The sequence below is a fragment of the Chrysemys picta genome, chromosome 8 (genome assembly GCF_011386835.1).
Source record: "Chrysemys picta bellii isolate R12L10 chromosome 8, ASM1138683v2, whole genome shotgun sequence".
Taxonomy (NCBI): domain Eukaryota; kingdom Metazoa; phylum Chordata; order Testudines; family Emydidae; genus Chrysemys; species Chrysemys picta.
Genome location: NC_088798.1, coordinates 9544968 through 9570659, shown reverse-complemented (window position 1 = coordinate 9570659; position 25692 = coordinate 9544968). Strand labels below are relative to the sequence as shown.

The 25692-nt window shown below is 43.6% G+C and overlaps 1 protein-coding gene across 8 annotated transcripts in view; it reads left to right on the top strand.

Moving 5' to 3' along the window:
* Positions 1-25692, top strand: part of FAF1 (Fas associated factor 1) — a 327508-nt gene that overhangs the window by 277968 nt on the left and 23848 nt on the right. For 5 of the 8 annotated variants that reach the window (XM_042845001.2, XM_008167963.4, XM_065553824.1 and 2 more), the window contains 3 exons: positions 12573-12653; positions 13947-14024; positions 25292-25507. In XM_042845001.2, coding sequence (XP_042700935.1) covers positions 12573-12653; positions 13947-14024; positions 25292-25507 — 375 coding nt within the window. Of the gene's footprint in view, positions 1-12572; positions 12654-13946; positions 14025-25291; positions 25508-25692 lie in introns of those variants that run through there. The other 3 variants (XM_065553822.1, XM_042844999.2, XM_065553821.1) reach the window with 2 other exon arrangements.

Here is a 25692-nt window from a genome sequence, read left to right as displayed (position 1 = left end):
TCTCTTCCCTCTTCCATTGTTTAGTCCTGTCTTCCCACCTTTACTCCCTACGTTATTGCCCTTGCCAACGACTTATTTGATTCTGATACCTTCAGCACTCTAAAATGAGCCATTGTCCACTTCTTTCTTCAGCAAACCCTTCTTTGGTGCTGCCAGCATAGTAACTACCTTCGCATATCTAACTGTCCCTTGTTCAGCAAAGTGCTCGAGAAAGGAGCCTTCTGTCATCTCGCCAGTCACTTTGTACACAACAGGATTCAATTTCAGCATTCGAAAACAACCTGATTGGGACAAATTTGGGTTTTTTCCTCCCCAGTGTAATGCTCTATAGTAAGTTTTGCTAAAGGATTTCTCTCCTTTTAATAAAAAAAAAAATGTACAGCAGCTCTGATATTTGAAAAGTCCATTTAAAACAAATGATCAACGCTAAATTGTTGTTTTGTCCTAGGTACCATTTATAGTGTAAGAATGTCATCTCATTTGTCATATGAATGTCATAACCATTGGCATCATTTCTGTGGTTCTTACATGCAAAATGCAATTTTATATCATATGTATTCCACACCATATGTGTCTAAGTTATACAATGTACAAATCTGTCATCTTCAGTGAATCAAACTAATGCCTTCATTGCACTGGTTTGTTTAGACAAACTGGGTGTTTTTCTTTCATTCTCCCAGGAATAGCCTCAAGCATTTGTAGTTTTTAACTTCAGGAGTGGTTCAGTGAAATGAAGCTTTTATTTCGAATAAACTTTCAGCATTTGTAAATGCCACTTTCTGGCTTACGTTCCCAGAGGCAGCTCTGCAGGTTCTGCTGCCCTGTGCAAACATGCAAATCTCCAACTCATAGTCATCTGCTCAAGTTTTGCTGTCCTGAAGGATTGGTTGTGATTACTCCTTCTTCCTTTATGATAGAACTGACCCTGCTGGACAATCCATGAAGTAAGGTCTGGCACAACTCACTAAGGTAATCTCCATGCAAAACCAAGATCTAGAGTTAAATCCTGACCACCTACATAACAGGCCACAGGAGTGCCAAAGTTAGATGGAAAACTCCACAGCATTAAGGCATGCTGACTTTCCACCAAATCATCCCATCAAAGGAGCAGAGTTTGCTATCCCGTGTAACTGGAAGGTCCATAGGAATTGCTATTCCAGATCAGACCAGAAATCCACCTAGACCTGTCTCTAACAATGGCTGCTAACAGATGCTTCAGAGGAAGGTGCCAGAAACACTGCAGTGGACAATTACAGAATTATTCTCATAGGGAAAGTTTCTTCCTGACTCTGCCTGTCACTTTGTGGTTGGCTTATGCCCACAAGCATCTTTTCTAAAAGTATTTATTATTTTTTATCCTGTCTAGTGTAACTTTGGGTGTTCTCATCTATATAATGTCTAATTCTTTTTCCGATTCCTGCTGATCGGTTTGTCTCCAAAATCTTGTAGCAGTGAGTTCCATAGATTAAATATGTATTGTGTGAAAAAATATTTCCTTTTAAATTTGTTGCCTTTCAGTTTCGTTAATATCCCCTTGTTCTTGTATTATGAAAAAGAATAAACAGGAACACACTATGTAATTTCTCTAGAGTCTTCATTAATTTGGTATAATTCTATTATTTCTCTTATTTGCTGCCTCTTTAAAATGAACAGTCCTGTTTTTTTTCAATCTCTGTTCATATGGAAATTTTTCCAGACTTCTAATTTTTACCTGTGGCTGAACTGCTTCTACTTCTGTTAAATCCTTTCTTGAGGTGGGGTGACCAGAACCAAAGCACCATTCTATGTTGGAATGTACCCAGGATTTATATAGTGGCATTACGCTGTTTTCAGTATTTTTTCTAACCAATTCCTTATGCACCCTAACACTTGTTTTGCCTTTTGGATCAACGTGGCACACTGAACAGATGTTTTCCCTGAGCTGTCCACAGTGGCGCTCAGGTTTTTTCCTAAGTGGCTGCAGTTCATTGAAAAACAGATAGGCCTTCTGGCCCTGTCAGTTATCCAGTACCCATAAGGGTGGATCTTGAGGCATCCATGGAGAGCTGGGGCAATCATTTGGAGTTCCATTGTCTCCATTCTGCTGCTTCCTAGATCTGCATTCACCATGGCAGCACGACTCCTTTAAATGTGAGTACCTCCGACTCTTTCCCATTAGGGGTGGGGGACTGGCAGCATGGAGCAGGCCTCCACGGGAGCTGACAAGTTCTTTTTCATTTCAACAGCTCCAAATTCCTTCAGTTCGACTCATTGGCTGTTTGCTCCAATCTCTCTCCACCCCTTGCCCTCACAGCCCCTACTCTTCTAGCCTAAGCCTCCATGCTTCTGCCCCTCCTTTTCTTCCTCTCTTCTCCCTCAATGTCCCCATTCCCTTCTTTCTGCCCTCTCCTCTCTCTCCCACTCATATGTTATTGTTTTTTTAAGAATGGGGTACTAACCACCCCTTACTGATCACTTGGCTTGTAGATTGTCTCTCCCCGCCCCCTTCGTCTTGCCTGTTCAGATTATAAATTCATCAGGGTAAGAATGGGGGCTTCCTTTTTTGCTGAAGTCAATGGAAGTCATGTGAGCTCATCCTAAAGCAGAATTTAGCTGTAAAAAGGTACTTGTATGAGCAAAGGGTGTTTTGTTTTGTTGGTTTCATTCAGTTTCTTTGTATGTAAATCCATCCTCACTTGCCTGGATTTTCCTTTGCTGCATACAAAATGAAGTGCCAGCTCTGACTTGTGTAAGAACAGTAGAAGAACCTTGATCCAAATGAATGACTCTTTTATGAATACTGTTGTTATTAGGTTTTCTTTCTGCAACACAATGGGGCTTTCTTTGTATTGCAGAAGCTTTTTATAGGATAAGAGAATATATTTTCTCTTGAGAGATCTTCATAATAGAATCTTGGGGGAATAATACTGTTCAGTTCTCCATGAAAGAAGGGTAACTTAATGTAAAATATTTAGAGTTAACTTTTACTTGAGCTTAAAAGTAAGACAGATATTTTCATCCACTTCTTATTTGGTTTTTACTTAATTTTTTATTGTATTTTATTTACTAAAAAGAAGACAAGCTAATATTATCCCAGCCATGCCTGGGATAATAGCTGCAATCTCACTATCCCTTCAGTATTTTAAAAGGACTTCCTTCCACGTAAGCTGTCAATTAACAATCTTGTTATATCATCATTCTGACACCAAATGGAAGTATAATGGCTTTTTGACATTGGATGATGTAACATTTCTGAGTGACAACTGAACAATGAGAAATTCCAGCAGCTGTACTTTATATTCGAATGATTAGCTTTGTGAATTGTACTATAATTTCCTCCCAATCTACTCGTGTATAGTCAGAGCTATTACACTTGTTTCATACAATTATTATTTTATTTTCCGAGAAAAGGTTTGCTTTCCACAATTTTTGTGGCATCTCAAGCACCACTGCTTTTCTTCACTTGATACATACATACATACATACGTACACATGCTTATAATATATAATACTATATATTTCATATGTCTGCTTACATAATGTGTGTATATTATATGAATGGTAATAGTAATGATCTCCGGTATGATTAAGATCATGTTTAAGATCTTGTTCACACATTATGCTTTTTGAACCAGTGCAAGATAAACTGTCAGTATCCTAATTTTGCCAGCAGCCTTAAGTGAACAATATTGTTAGACTGCTGTCAAGGAGGTGAAATGTCACTTGCTGTCCATTGACTTGTGAAGCGCTCAGCAAGTGTAGCTTGAAAAACTGAATTTATTTAGTTGTGATGCAAAATGGAATCATGCTTCCATAATAAAATAAACTTTAAAAATATGATATTAAAGCAAAGTGTTTGAAAAGTGTAATCATTGCTGTTTGTGGAACTTCATGCTCCACCATAACAGTGAACGGAACAAAACTTTTCTTAAAAATTCAAATTGATGTGGGGAAAAAGTATATAGCTACTAAGTGAATCATTGAAAAATATTAGTGTGTGGTTTTCAGTTTTGCTAACAAGAAAAATCTGATTTTCGGCTTTACAAAATAGTAAAATATGCTCATTAAAATAATTGCACAGGAATTTACAGCCAAATTCTGCACAGCTCCCATTGATTTCAGCAGGTATTGAGTACATGTAATTGAGACCAGAATTTGGTCATTAGCCAAGATTTTTAAATGGTGTACACATTAATACACTTTGAGCAAATTTATTAAAAATTGTAGTTCTCAAAAATTCAGCAATTTTTAATTGAAATAACATAATGTATTCATACTTTGACCTTACAAAACTTACCTTTGTTTTTAAAAATTGATGCCTTTTTTCTCATAATTTTCAATCTGCAAAAACAATTTGGATGTGACTGAATGCTCAGGTAGTCCTAAATACAGCTATATTGTGCAGACCTGACCCAGAGTCCCACATCTCACAGCTCTGTCATGCTGAGAGAAATATCCACTGCTCGAAAGCAGAAGCCACGGGGTTCTTATTTCATCTCCTCTACTAACTGGTGTTAATATATTTGTGCAATTTGTAACATTGTTATTATTGACCAAGGCCTCCTATACCTACTCTAGGAAGCAGGCAAGTAGATTCCCCCATTCCACCCCCAATTTTTATTTTTTAACAAATAAGGTTGCATGAGGTATCTTCTGGAAGAGCTGGAAATACAACCAAGGTCTCTGATATGAAAGAGCTAAGTTTCACCCACTTTGCTCCACCGCCTTTCAGAGTGATTGAGCCAAATATATGTGCTTGGCTGTGCACTTCAGGATATGGGCATTTACCTATAAAATTAATAATGAAACTTGACTCACTTGTACTCTTATTAATATCTAACTCATGTTCTGTTTCTCAGGCACTAGTAGGAAATTATTTGATTTTGCAGCAGTAAAAGAAGGATATTATTTGATTTTTCCCTTTTAAGAAACAACTGGGTTTTTTACCTTTATTATTATTATATAAACTATGGTTTGTATAATTTTATAACGATACCTTGTGTCATTGGACTGGAACTCAGAAAATGTGAGTTTAATAGCTAGCTCTGCCCCAGATTTTCTGCGTGACTTTCGGCAAAACATGATCCATCTGTGCCTGAATTCCAACGTAAATTGGGGTCTCACAAGGCAGTTCTCAACTAACTTACTTTTTCTTTGATAGATGAAAAAAATCATATAAGATTGTTGGTTTACAGGCATAGTAACACAACTAATCATTTTCTTTACTTTCTGCACCCTTTCACCATTACACATTGGTAGCTCCTTTGACAAGTGTTTTCTTCTGGTCCTCTCATTACATTGTCATGTCTCTTTTGTTTTTGTTTTCTGGCAACAGTGAGTCATCCTCACTGCTTTGTGTGATGTCTCTGGAGGAGAGACTTGACTAGAGTAGTGAACTACCTTTAAAATTAAAAGAACACAATATACAATATTGAAAATGTATCCAGGGTGTAACTGCGAACCAGAAAAGTATTATAGCTTTGCCAGAATACCTCCTGACTTGTTTGTTCTTGCAAAGTAGTAGTAAAATCAACTATAGCAGTGGTTTTCAACCTTTTTTTACCCAGGGACCCCTAAACTTAAATAGACAAACCTGCAAACCTCCAACCAGATGCAACGTGTAGGGTGGGCCACCTGCCTCCACAGATTTCTGCCTTCCATTTGGCCCTGCTCTCTGAGGTGCTGATGTAGCAGGGCAGAGAAGTGGTGTGTCTCCTTGGCTAGCTGCTGCCTGCTCATGGAGTCAGTGGCTGTGAAGCAACCCCTTCTGATGGCAGGGGGAGATCTCTTTCTGCAGTGATGCTGCAATTTTTGGTTGTGGCCCACCCCCAACCCAGACAGGCTGGGTGGCCCGCTGAAGTGAGTCAGGGGGTGGAAGTGGCGCTCCCTCTCCAAGCCCCACCTAGGTCTGAAGCCCAGTTTATTTTGGTGGACACCCTGAAACCTGCTTGTGGCCCCTCAGGGGGCCCCGGACACCTCATTGAGAGCCAGTGGACTATAGCATAGCACAAATATATACATAGAAACATTTTATTTGATTACATCTCTTTCCTAGCTAAAAAGTCTAGATGCTAGTGCTATCTAGTCTACCTAGGAATTTGACTTTAAGATCAAAGTATGAACAGTAGTACTAGGTCTCTGCCGTGTAATTGTTTACCTCTAGATTTAGGTTTAGCTATGGGATTTCACATCTTTCTATCAGGATCAGCCAGTCATGCATAATAAATCTTTACATTCCTGATATCCTTTTCATAACCCATCCTCTATGAGGATGTTCACTGCCAAGAATAGGAGGAAATAAGCTATTAGGAAAATGCTTGAAACTCATATCAGAATGCTTGAAAAAGAACCTATAGTGTCAACCTTTTTGGAAGTTCTTCCCTCTCATCCAGAAGACATAATTTAAAGCAATAGGTACTGGGCTCCATTTGAAAGAATTATTCAATATTCTGTTAAATAAGTCATAGTTTGCTGTAAGTAAATAGATTCCATCTTCAGCACAAATAATTGTTTGTGAATGTTGTTTCCTGTTCTTTTTTCTTTGGCAGTTTTAAAATACAAAATAAGAATCAATGTAGTACACCTCTACCCCAATATAACGCTGTCCTCAGGAGCCCAAAAATCTTACTGCGTTATAGGTGAAACCACGTTATATCGAACTTGCTTTGATCCGCCGGAGCGTGCAGCCCTGCCCCCCTGAAGCGCTGCTTTACTGCGTTATATCCGAATTCGTGTTATATTGGGTCGTGTTATATCAGGGTAGAGGTGTATTTCTTACCAAAGTTCTGGTTTGGGATTTGGCATTTGTGGTGAGAGTTTTAGTAGACAGTTTTTTTTACAAACTTGAAACCTGCCTTTAGTTAACTTTTTGACTTTGAGTAAGTAGTCTAATGGAATTACATTGTTAAGTTATGGTCTCCTCTTCTGAGAAAAGAAAGAAGCAGTAGTTTGCACCTGACCTTTCAGTTTTCCCTAAGGTACCACTGGACTTTGGAGTGACCTTTGAAATTCAGTTAGAGTTTGATGTACCAAGTTGCAAAAAATGAAAGTTAAAAAGGTTCTCTCTCTGAAACAAATATTAGGAAGGTTTTCAAAATGCCTCTCTTCCCCCAGACTTGTCTTCTCTCAATAAGCTAGTTTGTGACCATTCTGTTTCTCACAATCTTAAGGTGAATTTGTGATATACATAAGGGAGTCCTCAATATGGCAAAAGAAGAGTGTTCTGCTTTCCATTATGACCCACTCTTCAAGAAGAGAAGGGAATCGCTTCTGTAATGTTCAAGAGACCTTCTTCCCTTTTGAGTAAAGTACGTCACCTGTTTAATTCTTTGAGGGACCCCCAATAACTGAACATCCCACTTGTCTCATCGAGGTTCTTCTTGTTTGGGTTTACCTTCATGTGTCCTTGTGTGTCAGAAGCACAGCATACTAGGGCTTCTAAGGAGCAAAAGTCAGGAAGGGTAGGATGGAAACAGGTTATTCACAATGGCTAGAATCCTTGTTCATCGCTGCAAATATTACTGTTGTAACTACAGTTCAATCCTTCTCAGCAAACTGATGGTTTCAAGCATCTTCTGTTAATCAAATGTAAAAAATGGAAGACTATAGAAAAGGCCTTGGTCCCACATTTATAAAGAAAAATAGTTCACTGTAAAATGATTTTGTTACACTCAAATTGGGGGTTGGTTACCTTTTTTTTGTAATTGTGTCTGCTTCTTGCTGGAGTATGATAATGTAGAGTTCTTTTAACTGCTAATACATTAGAGTTTTGTTTGAGGTACTTCTTGGCATGTTTGCATGACATAATAATTACAGTTATAATTCAGACCTCTCCAATAATCGCATTTCAAACTGAATAGTTGCCAAATGTTCTTGAGAAAGGGAAAGGCCTAGGGAAAAAATGATCAATTTGCAAAATTGTTCCCTTATGTACAGGAAAACTAGTAGATAAACAGGAACATTAATAGAATATACTTTAAAAATATGATATATAAATTATTAGGCATTGAGTTTTCATTTCTATTAAATATAGGGAACAAATTATTACTGCTTAAATGCTCCCGCAGGGTATGTCTACACTAGGAAATTAGGTCGAATTTATAGAAGTCGATCTTTAGAAAGCGATTTTATATAGTCGATCTTGTATGTCCCCACTAAGCGCAGTAGATCAGCGGACTGTGTCCTCAATACCGTGGCTAGCATCAACTCATGGAGTGGTGCACTGTGGGTAGCTATCCCACAGTTCCCGCAGTCTCTGCCGCCCATTGGAATTCTGGGTTAAGCTCCCAATGCCTGATGGGGCAAAAACATTGTCACAGGTGGTTTTGGGTACATGGCATCAGTCGCTCCTCCCTCAGTGAAAGCAACGGCAGACAATCATTTCGCGCCTTTTTTCCATCCAGACGCCATACCATGGCAAGCATGGAGACTGCTCAGCTCAGCTGACCCTCACCGCTGCTGTTGTGTCCTGGAAGCTGCTGGCTGCAGACGGTGCAGTAGGTCTGCAAACCATCGTAATCCACCGCTTCCACTGCAACCCTGCTCTCCTGCTGTTGTAAATAAACTCAGTCTCAATTGAGTAAATGATGACTGAGCTCAATAGAGTAAATGAGCTCAGTCATCCACCGCTTCTGCTGCAACTCTGCTCTCCTGGTGCCATGAATCCACCTCACAGGTCCTCTCATCGTTCGGTATAAATATCTATTCTCTTGGCATCCGTCGTCATCCACCGCTTCCGCTGCAACTCCAGAACCAGAACCTACAAAAGCAGGCGAGGAGGTGATGACAGTGCCATCACGATAGTGATGAGGACATAGACACAGACTTCTCTCAAAGCACGGGCCCTGGCAATTTTGACAACATGGTGGTAATGGGACAGGTTCACGCCGTGGGACCGCATAGTGTTGCAGGTCTGGGACGAGTCCCAGTGGCTGCGAAACTTTCGCATGCGTAAGGGCATTTTGATGGAACTTTGTGACTTGCTTTCCCCTGCCCTGAAGCGCCAGAATACCAAGATCAGAGCAGCCCTCACAGTTGAGAAGCGAGTGGCAATAGCCCTCTGGAAGCTTGCAATGCCAGACAGCTACCGGTCAGTCGGGAATCAATTTGGAGTGGGTAAATCTACTGTGGGGGCTGCTGTGATCCAAGTAGCCAATGCAATCACTGAGCTGCTATCAAGGGTAGTCACTCTGGGAAACGTGCAGGTCATAGTGGATGGCTTTGCTGCAGTGGGATTCCCTAACTGTGGTGGGGCGATAGACGGAATGCATATCCCTATCTTGGGACCGGACCACCTTGCAGCAGTACATAAACCGAAAGGGGTACTTTTCAACGGTGCTGCAAGCACTGGTGGATCACAAGGGACGTTTCACCAACATCAACGTGGGATGGCCGGGAAAGGTACATGACGCTCGCATCTTCAGGAACTCTGGTCTGTTTGAACAGCTGCAGGAAGGGACTTACTTCCCAGACCAGAAAATAACTGTTGGGACATTGAGATGCCTATAGTTATCCTTGGGGACCCAGCCTACCCCTTAATGCCATGGCTCATGAAGCCATACACAGGCACCCTGGACAGTAGTAAGGAGCTGTTCAACTATAGGCTGAGCAAGTGCAGAATGATGGTAGAATGTGCATTTGGACGTTTAAAAGTGCACTGGCGCAGTTTACTGACTCGGTTATACCTCAACTAAACCAATATTCCCATTGTTATTGCCACTTGCTGTGTGCTCCACAATCTCTGTGAGAGTAAGGCAGAGATGTTTATGGAGGAGTGGGAGGTTGAGGCAAATCGCCTGGCCGCTGATTACGCGCAGTCAGACAACACGGCAATTAGAAGAGCACAGCAGGGCTCCTTAATTTTCACGTGGCACTGCTGCAGGCCCCTGGTGTAGCCTCTGTCCATCATGCCCTTGGAGATTTTTTTCAAATATTTTGGCATTTCGTCTTTTGGAACAGAGTTCTGATAGCACGGATTCACCTCCCCAAACAGCAATCAGATCCAATACCTCCCGTTTGCTCCATGCTGGAGCTCTTTCTCGATTCTGAGACTGCATGGTCACCTGTGCTGATGAGCTCTGCGTGGTCACCTGTGCTGATCAGCTCGCCATGCTGGTCAAACAGGAAATGAAATTCAAAAGTTTCTGGGGGTTTTCCTGTCTACCTGGCCAGTGTATCTGAGTTGAGCGCTGTCCAGAGCGATTACAATGGAGCACTCTGGGATAGCTCCCGGAGGCCAATACCGTCTAATTGTGTCCACGCTACCCCAAATTTGACCTGGCGATGTCGATTTGAGCGCTAATCCCCTCATCGGGGAGGAGTACAGAAATCTATTTTAAGAGCTCTTTAAGTCGACAAAAACGGCTCTGTCGTGTGGACGGGTGCAGGGTTAAATCGATCTAACGCTGCTAGATTTGACCTAAACTCAGTGCAGACCAGGGCTCAGAAATGTCGGTTTTGTTAGCTAGGGTGACTGGCCATTAGGTGTTAATAGGGCTAAGCTCCACCAGTAATGTCATAGCTGTAAAATAGGGTTGTACTGCAGAGTGCACTATTACCTGCTGCTACTGGGGAGCTTCTGGTGGGGCTGGAGCTGCTCCAGCCTCTGCAAACTGTAGAGGAAAGAAGGACATAGCAGAAAATGCTGGATTTGGTTGAGCTGGCCCCAAAGAAGCAGAGTACAGAGGTATATGAACAAGCTCCCTGCAGCCTCCAGCTCTTGGAGACCATGTAGTGCTTAGGCTCCAGGCAGCAGAGGAGGCACGATGCAGGGAATACAGAGATACGTTTCCTGCTGCTTCTGTTTCTGCTTTTCCAGTCCCAGTAACAAGTAGGGATGATTTCTGGGTTACGGGAATGTGGGGGCTCCTGAGTATGGTGGTGGTGGGCCATGGATTGAAAGAGGAAGAGTTCTGAGTCCCTCAAACTATTGCCCAATTTCTCTTCTCCCATTCACCTCCAAAATCATTGAGCATGATGTCTACAACTACTCTCTGGTGTTTTTCTTCCAATTCTGTTCTTGACTATTTCCAATCTGGTGTCCATTATCTATTCACCTGGGAAATCACTGTAATGATCTGTTCCTGGTCAAAACTGTAGGCCTAGACTCCATCCTTACCCTACTTGACCTCTTGGTGACTTTTGACACCACTGACCACTCCCGACTTCTTGAAATTTTGTATTTAATTGGCTTTTATAACTCTGTCCTCTCATGGTTCTTCTATCTCTCTGATCGTTCTTTTACTGTCTCATTAGGTGGGTCATCCTCCTCCCCTCTCCCCCTTTCTATGGGTTGCCCTCCAGAGTTTATCCTTTGTGCCCTCTCCACTTGTCTCTTTACACCCTCTCTCTAGGTGCTCTGATCCACAAGCGTGGTTTTAACTACCATCTTTATGCTGATGACTCACCAATCTACCTCTCTACTGATGAGCTATTTTCTTTCATCCAGTCTAGTATGTTGGCCTGTCTTTTTGACATCTTTGTAAATGTCCAATCATTATCTTCAGCTCAGCATGACCAGAACTGTGCTCTTGACCTTTCCCCCCAAGTTCTCCTCTTATCCCCCTTTTCTGTATCACCATGGAAAATACCATGAAGGTTGCAGTAGCCAAGACTTGAAATGATGAGGTTGTGGAAGAGAGTTTTGGCTGTGTGAACAAAGAGCCAAGACCAGATTTTAAAAGATATTTTGTAAGAAAAAGCAGTAAGATATAGCAATGGCCTGAATATGTGGGTCCAGTGAGAGGGTCGAATCAAAGATGATACCCAGGGTTGCAGGCCTGAGTCACTGGGAGAATGATGGTGGTATGCACAGTGAAGGAGAAGGGTGGGCTCCTTTTCCTACTCCTTTCCTCCACATCTCTACTTCCAATTGAAGAAATTACAATCCATGTAACTAACCAAGCTGGGCCAGTTCTTCGGCAGGTTCATTTCCAAAGTTCTTCACTCTACTGTCTGTTTGTGCCTTTAGATTGAAAGCCCTTCAGGGCAGGAATTGGCTCTTTTCTATGTTTGTACAGAACAACGGGGATTGGGGCCTTTGGCGATTCCATAACATTAATATTTAATAATAACGAGCCTGGGGTGGAACCTGTTGAAGGCAAAGGGATTTTTACCTGATGAAGGAGTTGGGAACAGACCCTTCTCTTGTAGGTTAAAATGGTGGGACTAGCCAGTGCCTGATGCCAACTTCATTGGACAGTGAACAGCAAATCCAGCGTCTGAAATTTAAAATTCATTTCCTGAGGACATCTTTTCCAAACCTACAATTTATTTAAACATAGATAATTATATATTTATAATGGACCAATTTAAACACTGCATCAGGCAGATCATATTTGTTCTCTCTCTCTCTCATACATGCACTCTCATATATACAGACACACACACACACACACATGCGCACGCACACATATGTATATATAAAAACCTAAAGTTTACCTTGAATCACTTTTGTGGGCCTCTATTGCAAGCAGAAGCAGAAGTAATGCAACCAAATTACTATTAAAACATTTGGTCTAAAGAGTGCTAGTGAGTATAGAAGAAACACAATATTGGTCTATTAATAATTTGTTGGTTGTTTGTTTGTTTTTTAGGATGAACGTGAGGCCAGAGAGAATGTGAAGAGAGAACAGGATGAAGCTTACCGCATTTCACTAGAAGCTGATAGAGCAAAGGTGTGTGCATAGTGAAGAATATCCCCTGCTGAGTTGGGAAATAATTTCATGAATACCAGGACATGCATGTCCTCACAATGGATGAAATTCACCCAGCTGTGGAGAACCACACAACTTCAGCCCCATGTAGGGCTCTGCTTCCCTACACACCAAGGAAAACTCCTTACCAGCCACACAGGCCAGCATACAAAGCCACATTGTGGGCAAGCCAAGAGAGGCCACAGATTTATATTTACACTGATCCAGTGGCCCCAGTAGCCCACACAACTGACATGTAGGGTCTGTGGTAACAATTCCAACCAAGAGACTGGAATAGTGGCCATGGGGGCTGTGAGGCAGGCCTGCTCTGGGTTCTGGTGCGGGAGTCACCTGGCCATCTGTTCTGCACTCCCTCCTCACGGAGCATGAGTACTCAGAGTGAGTTTCACCTTGTGTGACTAGGAATTCTTCATGGGTAGTTGCGTCTGCTCAGCACAGTTGTTTATGTAGCTGAAGTTTGGAAATTCTCAGAATATGTGTTGCTCATTAAGCACACGTTTTATGTGGTGCACTGATGAGGACGTACACAGTGTTCAGATGACTGTTTTTATTATTGCGGACTTGGGGGTTCACATAGCTTTATCATATCATTTAAATATGGCACGTGCACATACTGGCTAAAAAGCTTGACCTGTGTAACAATGCTCCCTTTGGCCTTATGACTAGGATCCACTGCGGGATTAATTTAATATGTGATATGCTCTCTGTCAAGGAGCCTCTATCCTGTCCTTGCAAGGAGATGACTTGATCTAAGAGGCCTTTTCCATCTCTAACTACTGGATCTATATACAAGATACCGTTTTTGAATAAATTTGTGTAGTTATTCGCAAATTTTGTATTATTCTATTGTTCCTTTATGTTCCTATTCTTGCTCCAGAATTAAGGGGCTTGTGTTCTTCTCCCCATCTGCATTCAGAGGGGAACGTGCACCCACCAAAGAGCAGGAGGGGAGGATACCACCTTTGTGGCATGCTCCCCTTCAGCCCCAATCTTTCAGAAGCTCCTCCCAGTCTGAGGCTGTATTAATGCACAATGTTTCCCCTACTGTTTGTGGAACCTGGTGTGACAGCTGAAGTCTGCCCCTTGTCTCTGGCAGGTCTGCACAAACCACTCCTACCCCAGCAGAAAAAGAAACATTTGTGGAGTTTCCTTTCCTTCATGTGGGTAATGCAATTTGTTGCACAGGGCTATGGGCTGTCCCGCTTAGCTGTCAATTGAATGTAAATGTGATTATTGTTTCTTTCTCTTGAATAGAGGGAAGCACAAGAGAGAGAACAAGCAGAGCAGTTTCGTTTGGAGCAGATTCGAAAAGAACAGGAGGAAGAACGTGAGGTGGGACACTTTGCCTTTTGGGGCAATTTCTAGAGTTTGTGTTGTGGGATACCTGGCAACCATCACTCAGAGCTGACTAAGATTTTTGTGTGGGCATTCAATACCTATGACATACTTTAATCTAACATGGATAACGTTTATAGATCGTTTTACTCTATTGAGTACAACATGGTTTTATGGCTTTTGCACTAACTATTCTGTCTCATATTATCTGCTGCTGTTCCACTATCCTTGAGCAAGTCTGAAGCGCACTCTGCCTCAGTTTCCTTGTTTGTTACATAGATAACCTACTTCTCAAGGGCCTCATGAGGTCTCACGCCTCATCTTTGATAAAGTGAGGGTTTGTATGCATTTAGGTCTATTAGCACTTTGATCACTGTACTAAATAATCATCACACCCCTAGTGGAAGGGAGATTAATATTAGTGTCCTCATTTTACACAGGAGGGGTATTGACTGGGTCTGAGAAGTTAAGAGACTTGACAATAGAATCATAGAATCGTAGGACTGGAAGGGCCTCAATAGGTCATCTAGTCCAGTCCCCTGTGCTCAAGACAGGACTAAGCAATAACTAGACTGTCCCTGACAGGTGTTTGTCCAACCTGTTCTTAAAAAGCTCCAGTGATGGAGATTCCACAACCTCCCTAGACAATGTGTCCCAGTGCCTAACTACCTCACAAGAAGTTTTTCCTAATCTTCAATTTAAACCTCTCTTGCTGCTGTTTAAGCCACAGAAGGTGTCAGCATTAGAGCGGGGATTAGAATGCAAGAGTGCTGTACTCTCAATCCTTGCGTTATGAACTGGGCTATGCTATTGAGCTAGACCAAGCCAGTCCATTGGTTGACTGGCAGGACTAGTTTAGCGGCATGCAGCTGGGAGAAATCTTATGATAGTTTTGGCTCTATCCACTGCAGACCAAATGACATCATTCTATTGCCACAAATTGGGCTGGAGTACTCCCCCCCCCCCTGCACCTCCCCCCAATTTAGAGGGATCTTTGGCAGTTGGTTTCATGGATCCCAGGGACAACTATAAGTAGCTGCAAAGAAGACAATGATTAATCTGTGAGTTTTAGGAAAAATCACAGTGACAGTCTCTCACCCCTAGTGATCAGTTAACATTGGTTCATATAATAAATATTTTATACACCTGCATTTTATTATTTTATATGGAAAATAACATACTTTTTAAACTATAAAACATGAGATTAGCATTCACATTTTGAGTTACTTAAATTAGGAGTCCTGTGTCTGAAGCCCCAAACATTGTCTTTGCAGATTCCATTTTTTAAAACGGAGTATCTCAGGTTGCTTTTCATTTTATGGATGGATTTCTTCAATTTTGTTTTCAAATATCTTGGAGGCTAGTCAGCACTATGAACAAATGGGTTGCATAATTTAATGTGGGGAATGAAGCCTTTTTTAATGTTAAGATAAAACTAACCCAAAGCCCACAAAAATCCCAATTATTTTCTTTGTACTAATAATATAATTTTTAAATGGCCAATCAAATTTATCCTGAAACTTCTTTTAAAGAAAAGAAACCTTTAGTCTCTGACTAAGACCTTAAATGTCAGTCTGTCCCCTCAAAACCAAGGTAACAATGAAAATTCAAAAACCCTGTCACAATAATGATGCAAACTCTCCATTGTGATTAAATATAGTGGCTGCAAGGGAAACTAATGAGGTTAAACATCAGAAAAATTAGGAGGTAAAAAGAGCAAAGCAAGATGAATGAATTTAACTCTTCAGAATGTTTCTCAAAGCACACTGCTAATGAGAAATATGTGTTATGCCATAAAGCCACAGTTTTGTTTACAAATCCAAGTCAATGAAGTACAGCACTCCTTCTTGCTGAACCAATAGCTAATCCCTTGTTACACCCATTCGGGTACAAGGGCCACAAAAGAGGGCAAATCAACCCTGTAAGAGGCATTGATGCGTACCTGAGCACAGCCCCAAACTGGCCCCTCTCCAGGAAGCATCTCATGGGAACAACTGGTTAATTTGTGAGATATGAGCCATCATACAAGTGTGCTCCATTCCCTTAGTCTGAGTGGATGGATAAACCAGATTACTGTTCCCCAAATGCAATTGCAGTGTGAAGAGTTTGAAAGCACAGGTGTCTAGCAGAGATTCTGCAGGATCTAATCCAGGATGCCCAACTTTCCTGCTGCATATGGTCAGACTCAGCAGTGTAATTGTTTGTCAGACTGTGCCACAAGTGTCCTGTTCCCCAGTTCCCCAGTAAAAGCTTGTTATGGGGATTCCATGGGGTTTCACAAATAGTCCATTGTCCCAATCTGTTTTGTCCAAAGTGTGATCTCCCAGTACAGTGTAATTCCTGCATGCTAAAACAGTCCTAGTGTAACATATACAAAGTTATGCACATAGCAGTAATTTTTTCTTCTTCTTTATCTCCAGACAAATGTATACCATAGTGATAAAAGAAGGGATAGTGCACATCCGCTTCTCTCCCCCCCCCCCCCCCCCCACTCCCCAAAACTGTACACAAGACTCTCAGTCCTTAGAGGAGTTCTGGTGAAATAAACAGAATCATAGCTTAGCTAGCTATGTCATCAACTGCTGTGTGTGGTTAAAACAGCTGTCATGTAGTACCCAAAAGAAAACTGCGTGTCAGTGGCTGATGAAACGCTCCCTATGTTTATCCATTCTTCAGAGGGGTGAGATGGAGCTAAGTCAGTTAATGATTAAAAAGAGCTTTGAGATCCTTGGATGAGACTTTCAAATTAAAAGTGCTATAGATGTGCAAAATTAAAGGGTGAAATGCTGGCCCCATTGAAGCCAATGAGCGTTTTGCCATTGATTTCAGTGGGCCTAGAATTTCACCCATCATTAACAAGTACCTTATTAATACTAAGCATTGATATATCTGCATCCTTGTGGGGTGTGTTTGTTTGCTAATGCTATATATTTATATAACCCAAGATACTTTCCCATCATTTTCTGTTCATTGATATAATTTTCTTGATCTGACTCTCTTCTTTTGGCAGACATTTGAAATCTGGTATTGTTTTTATTTAATTTTCCAGATGATAAAAGTCTGTGGAACTGGTGAAATCCTGTTTAAATTGCATCCTTTCCTTTCTTTTCTTTTTTCTTTTTTTTTTTTTTTCTGCCCTCAAGTAGGTTTTTAAATGTATATTTGGTGACATTTTAGTACTGTGTACTTTTCTGATATACTGCAAAATATAAAGTTGGTAACCAACACAATTTTCTATTCTCTAAGACAAACTTGACAAGCAAATTGTGTCAACAATTCACCTTGCATACATCTTTCTGACCAAGATAAATGCATCCAAGAACCTGAAATATTTAAGTGCTTCCAGGAACTTTTAAACCATGGTATATTGTGAATACAGTAACTCCTCACTTAAAGTCGTCCCGGTTAACGTTGTTACGTTGCTGATCAATTAGAGAACATGCTCGTTTAAAGTTGCGCAATGCTCCCTTATAACGTTGTTTGGCAGCTGCCTGCTTTGTCCACTGCTTGCAGGAAGAGCAGCCCATTGCAGCTGGCTGGTGGGGGCTTGGAACCAGGGTGGACCAGCAGCCCCCCATCAGCTCCCTGCTCCCCTAAGTTCCCTGTGCTGCAGCCGCCAGTAGGCTAGCAATTGCCAGCAGTTCAGCTGTCCCTCCCCTCACTGCCATGTGCTGCTCCTGCCCTCTACCTTGGAGCTGCTCCCGGGAGCCTACTGCTTGCTGTGCGGGGGAGGGGGGTTAACATCAGGGTGTCCCCCTGCTCCCCGCTTACCCCATCTCCACAGAGCAGGGGGGAGACATGACAGGGCTCAGGATGGAAGGAGCTTGCTGGCTGCAGCTGCTGTCTCAACTTCCTGATATACTTAAGAAGGCAATGTACTTAGGGTGCTCAGCATACTTAAAGGGGCAATGCATCTCTCTCTCTCTCTCTCTCACACACAGGATGTGTCTCTGTCTGCCATGCTGTCTCCCCTTCCTCTGTTCATGCTGCCCTGTAGAGTGTGAGGCTCCATTAACAACGTGTTAACCCTTGAGGGCTCAGCCGAATGTTAGTTCATCATTTAGCAGCAAGGCATTCCCTGGGAAATATCCCTCCCTCTTCCACCCTCTAACTTCACCACCTCAACCAAGCTTCACAATCATCATTTCTGTATACAGTATTAAATTGTTTGTTTAAAACTTATACTGTGTGTATACATATATATAATATAGTTTTTTGTCTGGTGAAAAAAAAATTCCCTGGAACCTAACACTCCCCCCCCCCTCCCCTTTTATATTAATTCTTATGGGGAAATCGGATTCGCTTAACATTGTTTTGCTTAAAGTCGCATTTTTCAGGAACAGAACTACAACGTTAAGCGAGGAGTTACTGTAGTTCATTTAGTCAGAACTACAGTATTAAGTGTTTTGCATGGGATGCTCCACCTTTTCTCTACAATGTACAGTAGAACTTGCTGTACTCTTACCTCCTGTTGCTACCAAAAGTCGAGAATGGGAATTAAGGTAAGAGACCATTAGAGGGAAACTAGAGGAGTATTGCAGAAAATAGGAATGTGAGAATTCTGTTGTGAATAATTAACAGGTTGCATTCTGTAAAGTTATTAGCAATTGAACTCACGTAAACTAGTATTGTAGCAGACTGTTGAGAAATTGCCTCGCTTATCTTCTAATTCATGTAATTAGTGTGTTTTCTTTCTCTCTTTAAAAGTAATTGTGCACACATAGAAACAATAATTCCCTTCCGCTGCATTGTGCTTACTACCCTGCCTTTTCTAATACAATGGCCTTTTGGAAACTGTTTTCTTACATAAAAGCAGCAAAACCAGTCCCTGATTAAAACTATACCTGGGCTTCCTTGTTTTAATACAAACTGCAATAATGAAAAGAATAGGATCTGTTTGCTTAGCCAAACAAAAGAGATTTTAACAATGCTGTTTACTAACACTGCCCATGTTCAAGTGTACGGATTACCTATAGTCTGTTGTTCTGTAACAGTGTTTGCTTACATAAGGGGCTTTATGTTCAGTTCCATATATTTGAAATCTGGCTATTGATCTATTCACATACTGAACATCCTTTTTTTATCAACAAAATTCAGCTTGCTTATTCAGGCCCAAGAGTTGCTAATGTTATCCAGCTCATAATTGTTTTCTAACTTGGTTCACTGGTGTGGAATATCCATTGTATATTGTCATTTTATGTTGAAGCCTTGGAGACTGGTTACTTTGGGGAGCTACGTATTCTTTGCACAAAGAAAAGAGCTCTAATGAGCTACTGTTGTTTATTTTTCTGTAATATAATTGATTGAGTTCAGTAAATAATGTAGCATCTGTTATTATACTATGTGGGGAAATGTCAAAACAGAAGGATAGTAAGCAGGTGGTTGAGGAAGGAGAGAAAGGAAATAGAATCTATTTAATTATATTATTTAAAATATAAAATCTCATAGCAGACACATAAACATGAATTTGAGCCACAGACGTTAAAAAACTCTCTTAGATTCACACAGAAAGTGCCTGGGATTGCAAAAGCCCATGTGAAGCTCTATGTATAATTATTTATATTGAGATATAATTTCCCCCAATGTCTGCATGTAAGAAGCAGATTGTTTAAATGATCTTGTACCCTTGCCTCTGCCTCATTCTGTCCCTTTAATGTAATTCATTTCCCTCACTAAATGACTATGGGGAAGATTTTCAAAGACACAAATGGCAATTGAGTGTCTAACTCCCATTGAAAATCAATGGGAACTAAGCACTTAACTGCCTTTGAAAAATCTTTCTCTTTGTGCCTTTTTTTCTCCCAATTATTATTGTTAAGATTTTTACCAACAGGTACCTTAGTGTAGGCTCCTTTAGAACATCAGGCCAAACTAATTTAGCAGGCATCTTCTTTTGAAAATCCTGGCCACAGGATTCATGTTGTACTACAGGGGTGGGCAAACTACGGCCCACGGGATGGATCTGGCCCCTCAGAGCTTTGGATCGGCCCGTGGGATTGCCCCCCATGGCGCCGCGGGCCCCGCGCAGCTCTCAGAAGCGGCCCTTGGGCAGGGGGGCAGAGGGCTTCACATGCATTGCTCTTGCCTCCAGGCACCGCCCTCTGCAGCCCCTATTGGCGGCCAATGGGAGCTTCAGGGGAGGTACCTGGAGGCGCGGCAAGGGAAGCGCACACAGAGCCCTCCATCCCCTCTCCCCCAGGGTAGGGTTACCATATCTCATAAATAAAAAAAGAGGACCCTCCACGGGCCATGGCCCCGCCCATTTCCCCACCCCTAGCCCCGCCCCAACTCCGCCCCTTCCCCCACCCTAACTCCGCCCCCTCCTCCCTCCCACTCCCAGCCAGGGGGAAAGGGCTGCCCCAGTGCTACCAGCATCACGGTTTCCCGGGCAGCCCCCAGACCCTGCGTCCCCAGCCGGCGCTTCCCCAGCGCAGCTGGTGACCGGGAGGGGAAGCGCCCAGCCGGGGGCGCAGGGTCTGGAGGCTGCCCAGCAAACCGTGAAGCCGGTAGCGCTCGGGCTTTGGGCAGCCCCTATGCCTCCGGACCCTGCGCCCCCAGCCGGGCACTTCCCCTCCAGGGCTCCGGCGGCTCTGCGTAACTTACACTGTATAAGTTACACAGAGCCAAAGAGGAGCAGAGCCTCCGCAGCTGGAGGCTCTGCTCCTCTTAGGCTCTGTTTAAGAGCCGGGCTGCCCCAGCGCTACCGGCTTTGGGCAGCCCCCGTGCCTCCGGACCCTGCGCCGCCGGAGCCCGGGAGGGGAAGTGCCCGGCTGGGGGCGCAGGGTCCGGAGGCAAGGGGGCTGCCCGAAGCCGGTAGCTCTCGGGCAGCCCGGTTCTTAAACAGAGCCTCCAGCGGCTGGGGCTCTGTGTAACTGACACTGTGTCAGTTACACAGAGCCCCGGGGGCTGGAGGCTCCAGCCGCCCCCGCTCTGTTTAAGAGCCGGGCTGCCCAAGCGCTACCGGCTTCGGGCAGCCCCCGTGCCTCCGGACCCTGCGCCCCCAGCGGGCACTTCCCGTCCCGGGCTCCGGCGGCGCAGGGTCTCCAGGCACGGGGCTGCCCGAAGCCGGTAGCTCTCGGGCAGCCCGGTTCTTAAACAGAGCCTCCAGCGGCTGGGGCTCTGTGTAACTGACACTGTGTCAGTTACACACAGCCCCGGCGGCTAGAGGCTCCAGCCCCCGCGGCTCTATTTAAGAGCCGGGCTGCCCAAGCGCTACCGGCTTCGGGCAGCCCCGTGCCTGGAGACCCTGCGCCGCCGGAGCCCGGGAGGGGAAGTGCCCGGCTGGGGGCGCAGGGTCTGGAGGCACGGGGCTGCCCGAAGCCGGTAGCGCTCAGGCAGCCCGGCTCTTAAACAGAGCCGCGGGGGCTGGAGCCTCCAGCCGCCGGGGCTGTGTGTAACTGACACAGTGTCAGTTACACAGAGCCCCAGCCGCTGGAGGCTCTGTTTAAGAACCGGGCTGCCCGAGAGCTACCGGCTTCGGGCAACCCCGTGCCTGGAGACCCTGCGCCCCCAGACGGGCACTTCCCCTCCCGGGCTCCGGCGGCGCAGGGTCTCCAGGCACGGGGCTGCCCGAAGCCGGTAGCGTTCAGGCAGCCGGGCTCTTAAACAGAGCCGCCATTTTCCCGGACATGTTCCACTTTTTGGCAATTCCCCCCGGACGGGGGTTTGACTGCCGAAAAGCCGGACATGTCCGGGAAGAAGAGGACGTATGGTAACCCTACCCCAGGGGCCGCAGTGCTTCCTGGAGCGGCGCGGGGCCAGGGCAGGCATGCAGGCGGGGCCGGGGCCGGGGCCAGGGCAGCCATGCAGTCAGGGCCGTCTTTAGGCCGATTCCCCCGAATTGGGCCCCGCGCCTAAGAGGGCCCTGCACCCTAAAGAAGAGCGCCTAACTTAGGCGCCTTTTTAATTTTTACTCACTCAGCGGTGGTCTGGGTCTCCGTCAGCGAGTGACGGACCCGTCGCCGAAGTGCTGCCGAAGACCCGGACCACTGCCGGGTATTCGAATCGGGCCCCGCACTTCCTAAAGCCGGCCCTGCATGCAGGGAGCCTGCCCTGGCCCCGGTGCGCACCGCTGCCACCCCGGCCCCACTTTATGTAAGCAGCGCCGGGTCAGAGCTCGAACCCCTCCTGCACCCCGCCCCCCAACTCCCTGCCCTAAGCTCCCTGCCTGCACCTCGCACTCCTCGTGCACCCCAACCCTCTTCCCTGAGCCCCTCATACACCCCGCACCCCTCCTCTGCCCCAATCCCTTGCCCTGCGCCCCTTCCTAACCCCCTGCACCCCAAACTCCTGCCCCGGCCCTACATACAATTTCCCCACCCAGACGTGGCCCTCGGCCCAAAAAGTTTGCCCACCGCTGTTATACTAGCTCCTGGAAGCCCTGGTCAGGATTGTGGCCGAGAACAAATACGCAGGTAGCTATAATTCCTGCCTCAAAGAGCTACCATCTAAGGAGACAAGCAACATATAGAGCGTGAATAAGGCGGCAATCAAATATATATAGGTTTTAGATACATGTTTACGTTTGCTTACTTTTATAAGATTGGCCATACTGGGTCAGACCAAAGTATCTAGCCCAGTATCCTGTCTTCCAACAGTGGCTAATGCCAGGTGCCCCAGAGGGAATGAACAGAACAGGTAATCATCAAGTGATCCATCCCATTGCCTATTCCCAGCTTCTGGCAAACAGAGGCTAGGGACACCATCCCTGCCCATCCCTGGCTAATAGCCATTTATGGACCTATCCTCCATGAATTTATCTAGTTCTTTTTTTAACCCTGTTATAGTCTTGGGCTTCACAACATCCTCTGGGCAAAGAGTTCCACAGGTTGACTGTGCGTCGTGTGAAAAAATATGTCCTTTTGTTTGTTTTAAACCTGCTGTGTATTAATTTCATTTGGTGACCCCTAGTTCTTGTGTTATGAGAGGGAGTAAATAACACTTCCTTATTTACTTTCTCCAACCAGTCATGATTTTATAGACCTCTATCATATCCCCCCTTAGTCATCTTTTTTCCAAGCGGAAAAGTTCCAGGCTTATTAATCTCTCCTCATATGGCAGACACTCCATACCCCTAATCATTTTTGTTGCCCTTTTCTGAATCTTTTCCAATTCTAATATATCTTTTTTGAGATGGGGCAACCACATCTGCACGCAGTATTCAAGATGTGGGCATACCATGGACTTTTATAGAGGCAATATGATATTTTCTGTCTTATTATCTATCCCTTTCTTAATGATGCCCAACATTCTGTTTACTTTCTTGATTGCCGCTGCACATTGAGTGGATGTTTTCAGAGAACTATCCACAATGACTCCAAGATCTCTTTCTTGAGTAGCAACAGCTAATTTAGACCCCATCATTTTATATGTATAGTTGGGATTATGTTTTCCAATGTGCATTACTTTGCATTTATCAACATTGAATTTCATCTGCCATTTTGTTGCCCAGTCACCCAGTTTTGAGAGATCCTTTTGTAGCTCTTCAAAGTCTGCCTGGGACTTAACTATCTTGAGTAGTTCTATATCATCTGGAAATTTTGCCACCTCACTGTTTACCCCTTTTTCCAGGACATTCATGAATATGTTGAATAGGACTGGACTCAGTACAGACCCCTCCGGGACACCATTATTTACCTCTCTCCATTCTGAAAACTGACCATTTATTCCTACCTTTTGTTTCCTATCATTTAACTAGTTACCAATCCACGAGAGGACCTTCCCTCTTATCCCATGACTGCTTACTTTGCCTAATAGCCTTTGGTGAAGGACCTTTTCAAAGGCTTTCTGAAAATCCAAATACACTGGATTCCCCTTGTCCACATGCTTGTTGACCCACTCAAAGAATTCTAGCAGATTGATGAGGCATGATTTCCCTTTACAAAAAACATGTTTACTACCAACAAATTATGTTCATCTATGTGTCTGACAATTTTGTTCTTTACTGTCGTTTCAACCAGTTTGCCCAGTACTGAAGTCAGGTTTACTGGCCTATAATTGCCAGTGTCACCTCTGGAGGGCTTTTTAAAAATTGGCAGCACATTAGCTATCCTCCAGTCATTTGATATAGAAGCTGATTTAAATTATAGGTTACAGATTACAGCTAGTAGTCCTGCAATTTCACATTTGAGTTCCTTCAGAACTCTTGGGTGAATACCATCTGGTCCTGGTGACTTATTACTGTTTAGTTTATCAGTTTGCTCCAAAACCTCCTCTAATGACACCTCAGTCTGGGACAGTTCTTCAGATTTGTCACTTAAACAGAATTGCTCAGGTTTGGGAATCTCTCTCACATCCTCAACCGTGAAGACCAATACAAAGAATTCATTGAGTTTCTCCGCAATGGCCTTGTTGTCCTTGAGTGCTCCTTTAGCATCTCGATCGTCCAGTCGCCCCACTGGGTGTTTAGCAGGCTTCCTGCTTCTGATGTACTTAAAAAAAAATGTTGCTATTACTTTTTATTACTTATATTCACATAAATAAACACTTTCCCACTCTGCTCTCGGCTGAGCCATTAAATATTGGCTGATTTCTTGTAGCTGTTGCAGCAAAAATGCATCCTGGTGCTTGGAGCCATTTCTGCGTGGATAGCATCTTTCCTTTCCTCCTTTAATCTAGCCTTAAAATCCACTTTTTTTGCCTTGGCTTTTTCCCTGCTGATCCTCCTCTGACTATGGCTGTTCCCACCTTCGTGCCTCATATATGCTAAATAATCTGTATGCCTCAAACATAGAGAAGAAATATCCCAATCAGAGCATTTTAGTTACAAGTATTTTTAGTAAATCTAACAAGTAGGGGTTTGTTTTCATTGTGAATTGCTGTTGGGGGGAGGAAGAAATTCCCTAGTTTCAAATGGTCAGTTATTTTGCCTAGAGGAGTACAGTTTGATAATAAAAAGTATTTACAAAAATAAATGCATGTAATGCCTTTAATTTGTAACCTTTCAGAAACCAATTGAGCACTTGACAGTTATTCTCTCAATCAAAAATGTTGATGCCTTTTTGCCAAACAATTAAATTACCTCTCTCCATCATGCAGTAAACAGTAGGTTTAATTATGTGTTATAAAGGAAGGGTTTATTTTAATTAATTGTCTGGTGGGCTGTTATTAAGAAATGCATAATAATGGTTTTGTCATTGAGACATAAAGCACAGGTAAAGTTCTGGAGCCCTGTGATTCCTCTCGGAGTTCTAGCATGAAAAATAAAAAAACTCCCGTGCCTAAGTAGTTAAATTGAAGCTAAATGGTCCTTTTTCTTTCCTCAGGCTATCAGGCTATCTCTAGAGCAGGCTTTGCCTCCAGAGCCAAAAAAAGAGAGCACTGAGTCAGTCAGCAAACTGCGTATCCGAACACCCAGCGGAGAGTTCTTTGAGCGGCGATTCCTGGCCAGCAGTAAGCTGCAGGTTGTCTTTGATTTTGTAGCTTCCAAGGGATACCCTTGGGGAGAGTTCAAACTGCTGGGCACCTTTCCAAGGAGAGATGTAAGTGAACATACCTTCTGTGAATAAATTCTCCTTATTCCTAGTTGTATGTCTCAAGATGGCATGTATGTTGCAGCATGAAAGGTGAAGGTTGGCTTGGTATGTTATAACATGGTCAAGCTCCATGACACAAAGTAAGTCAGGAGCTAACATGAGAGCCCGAGGACAGAGGTTCTCAAACTGTA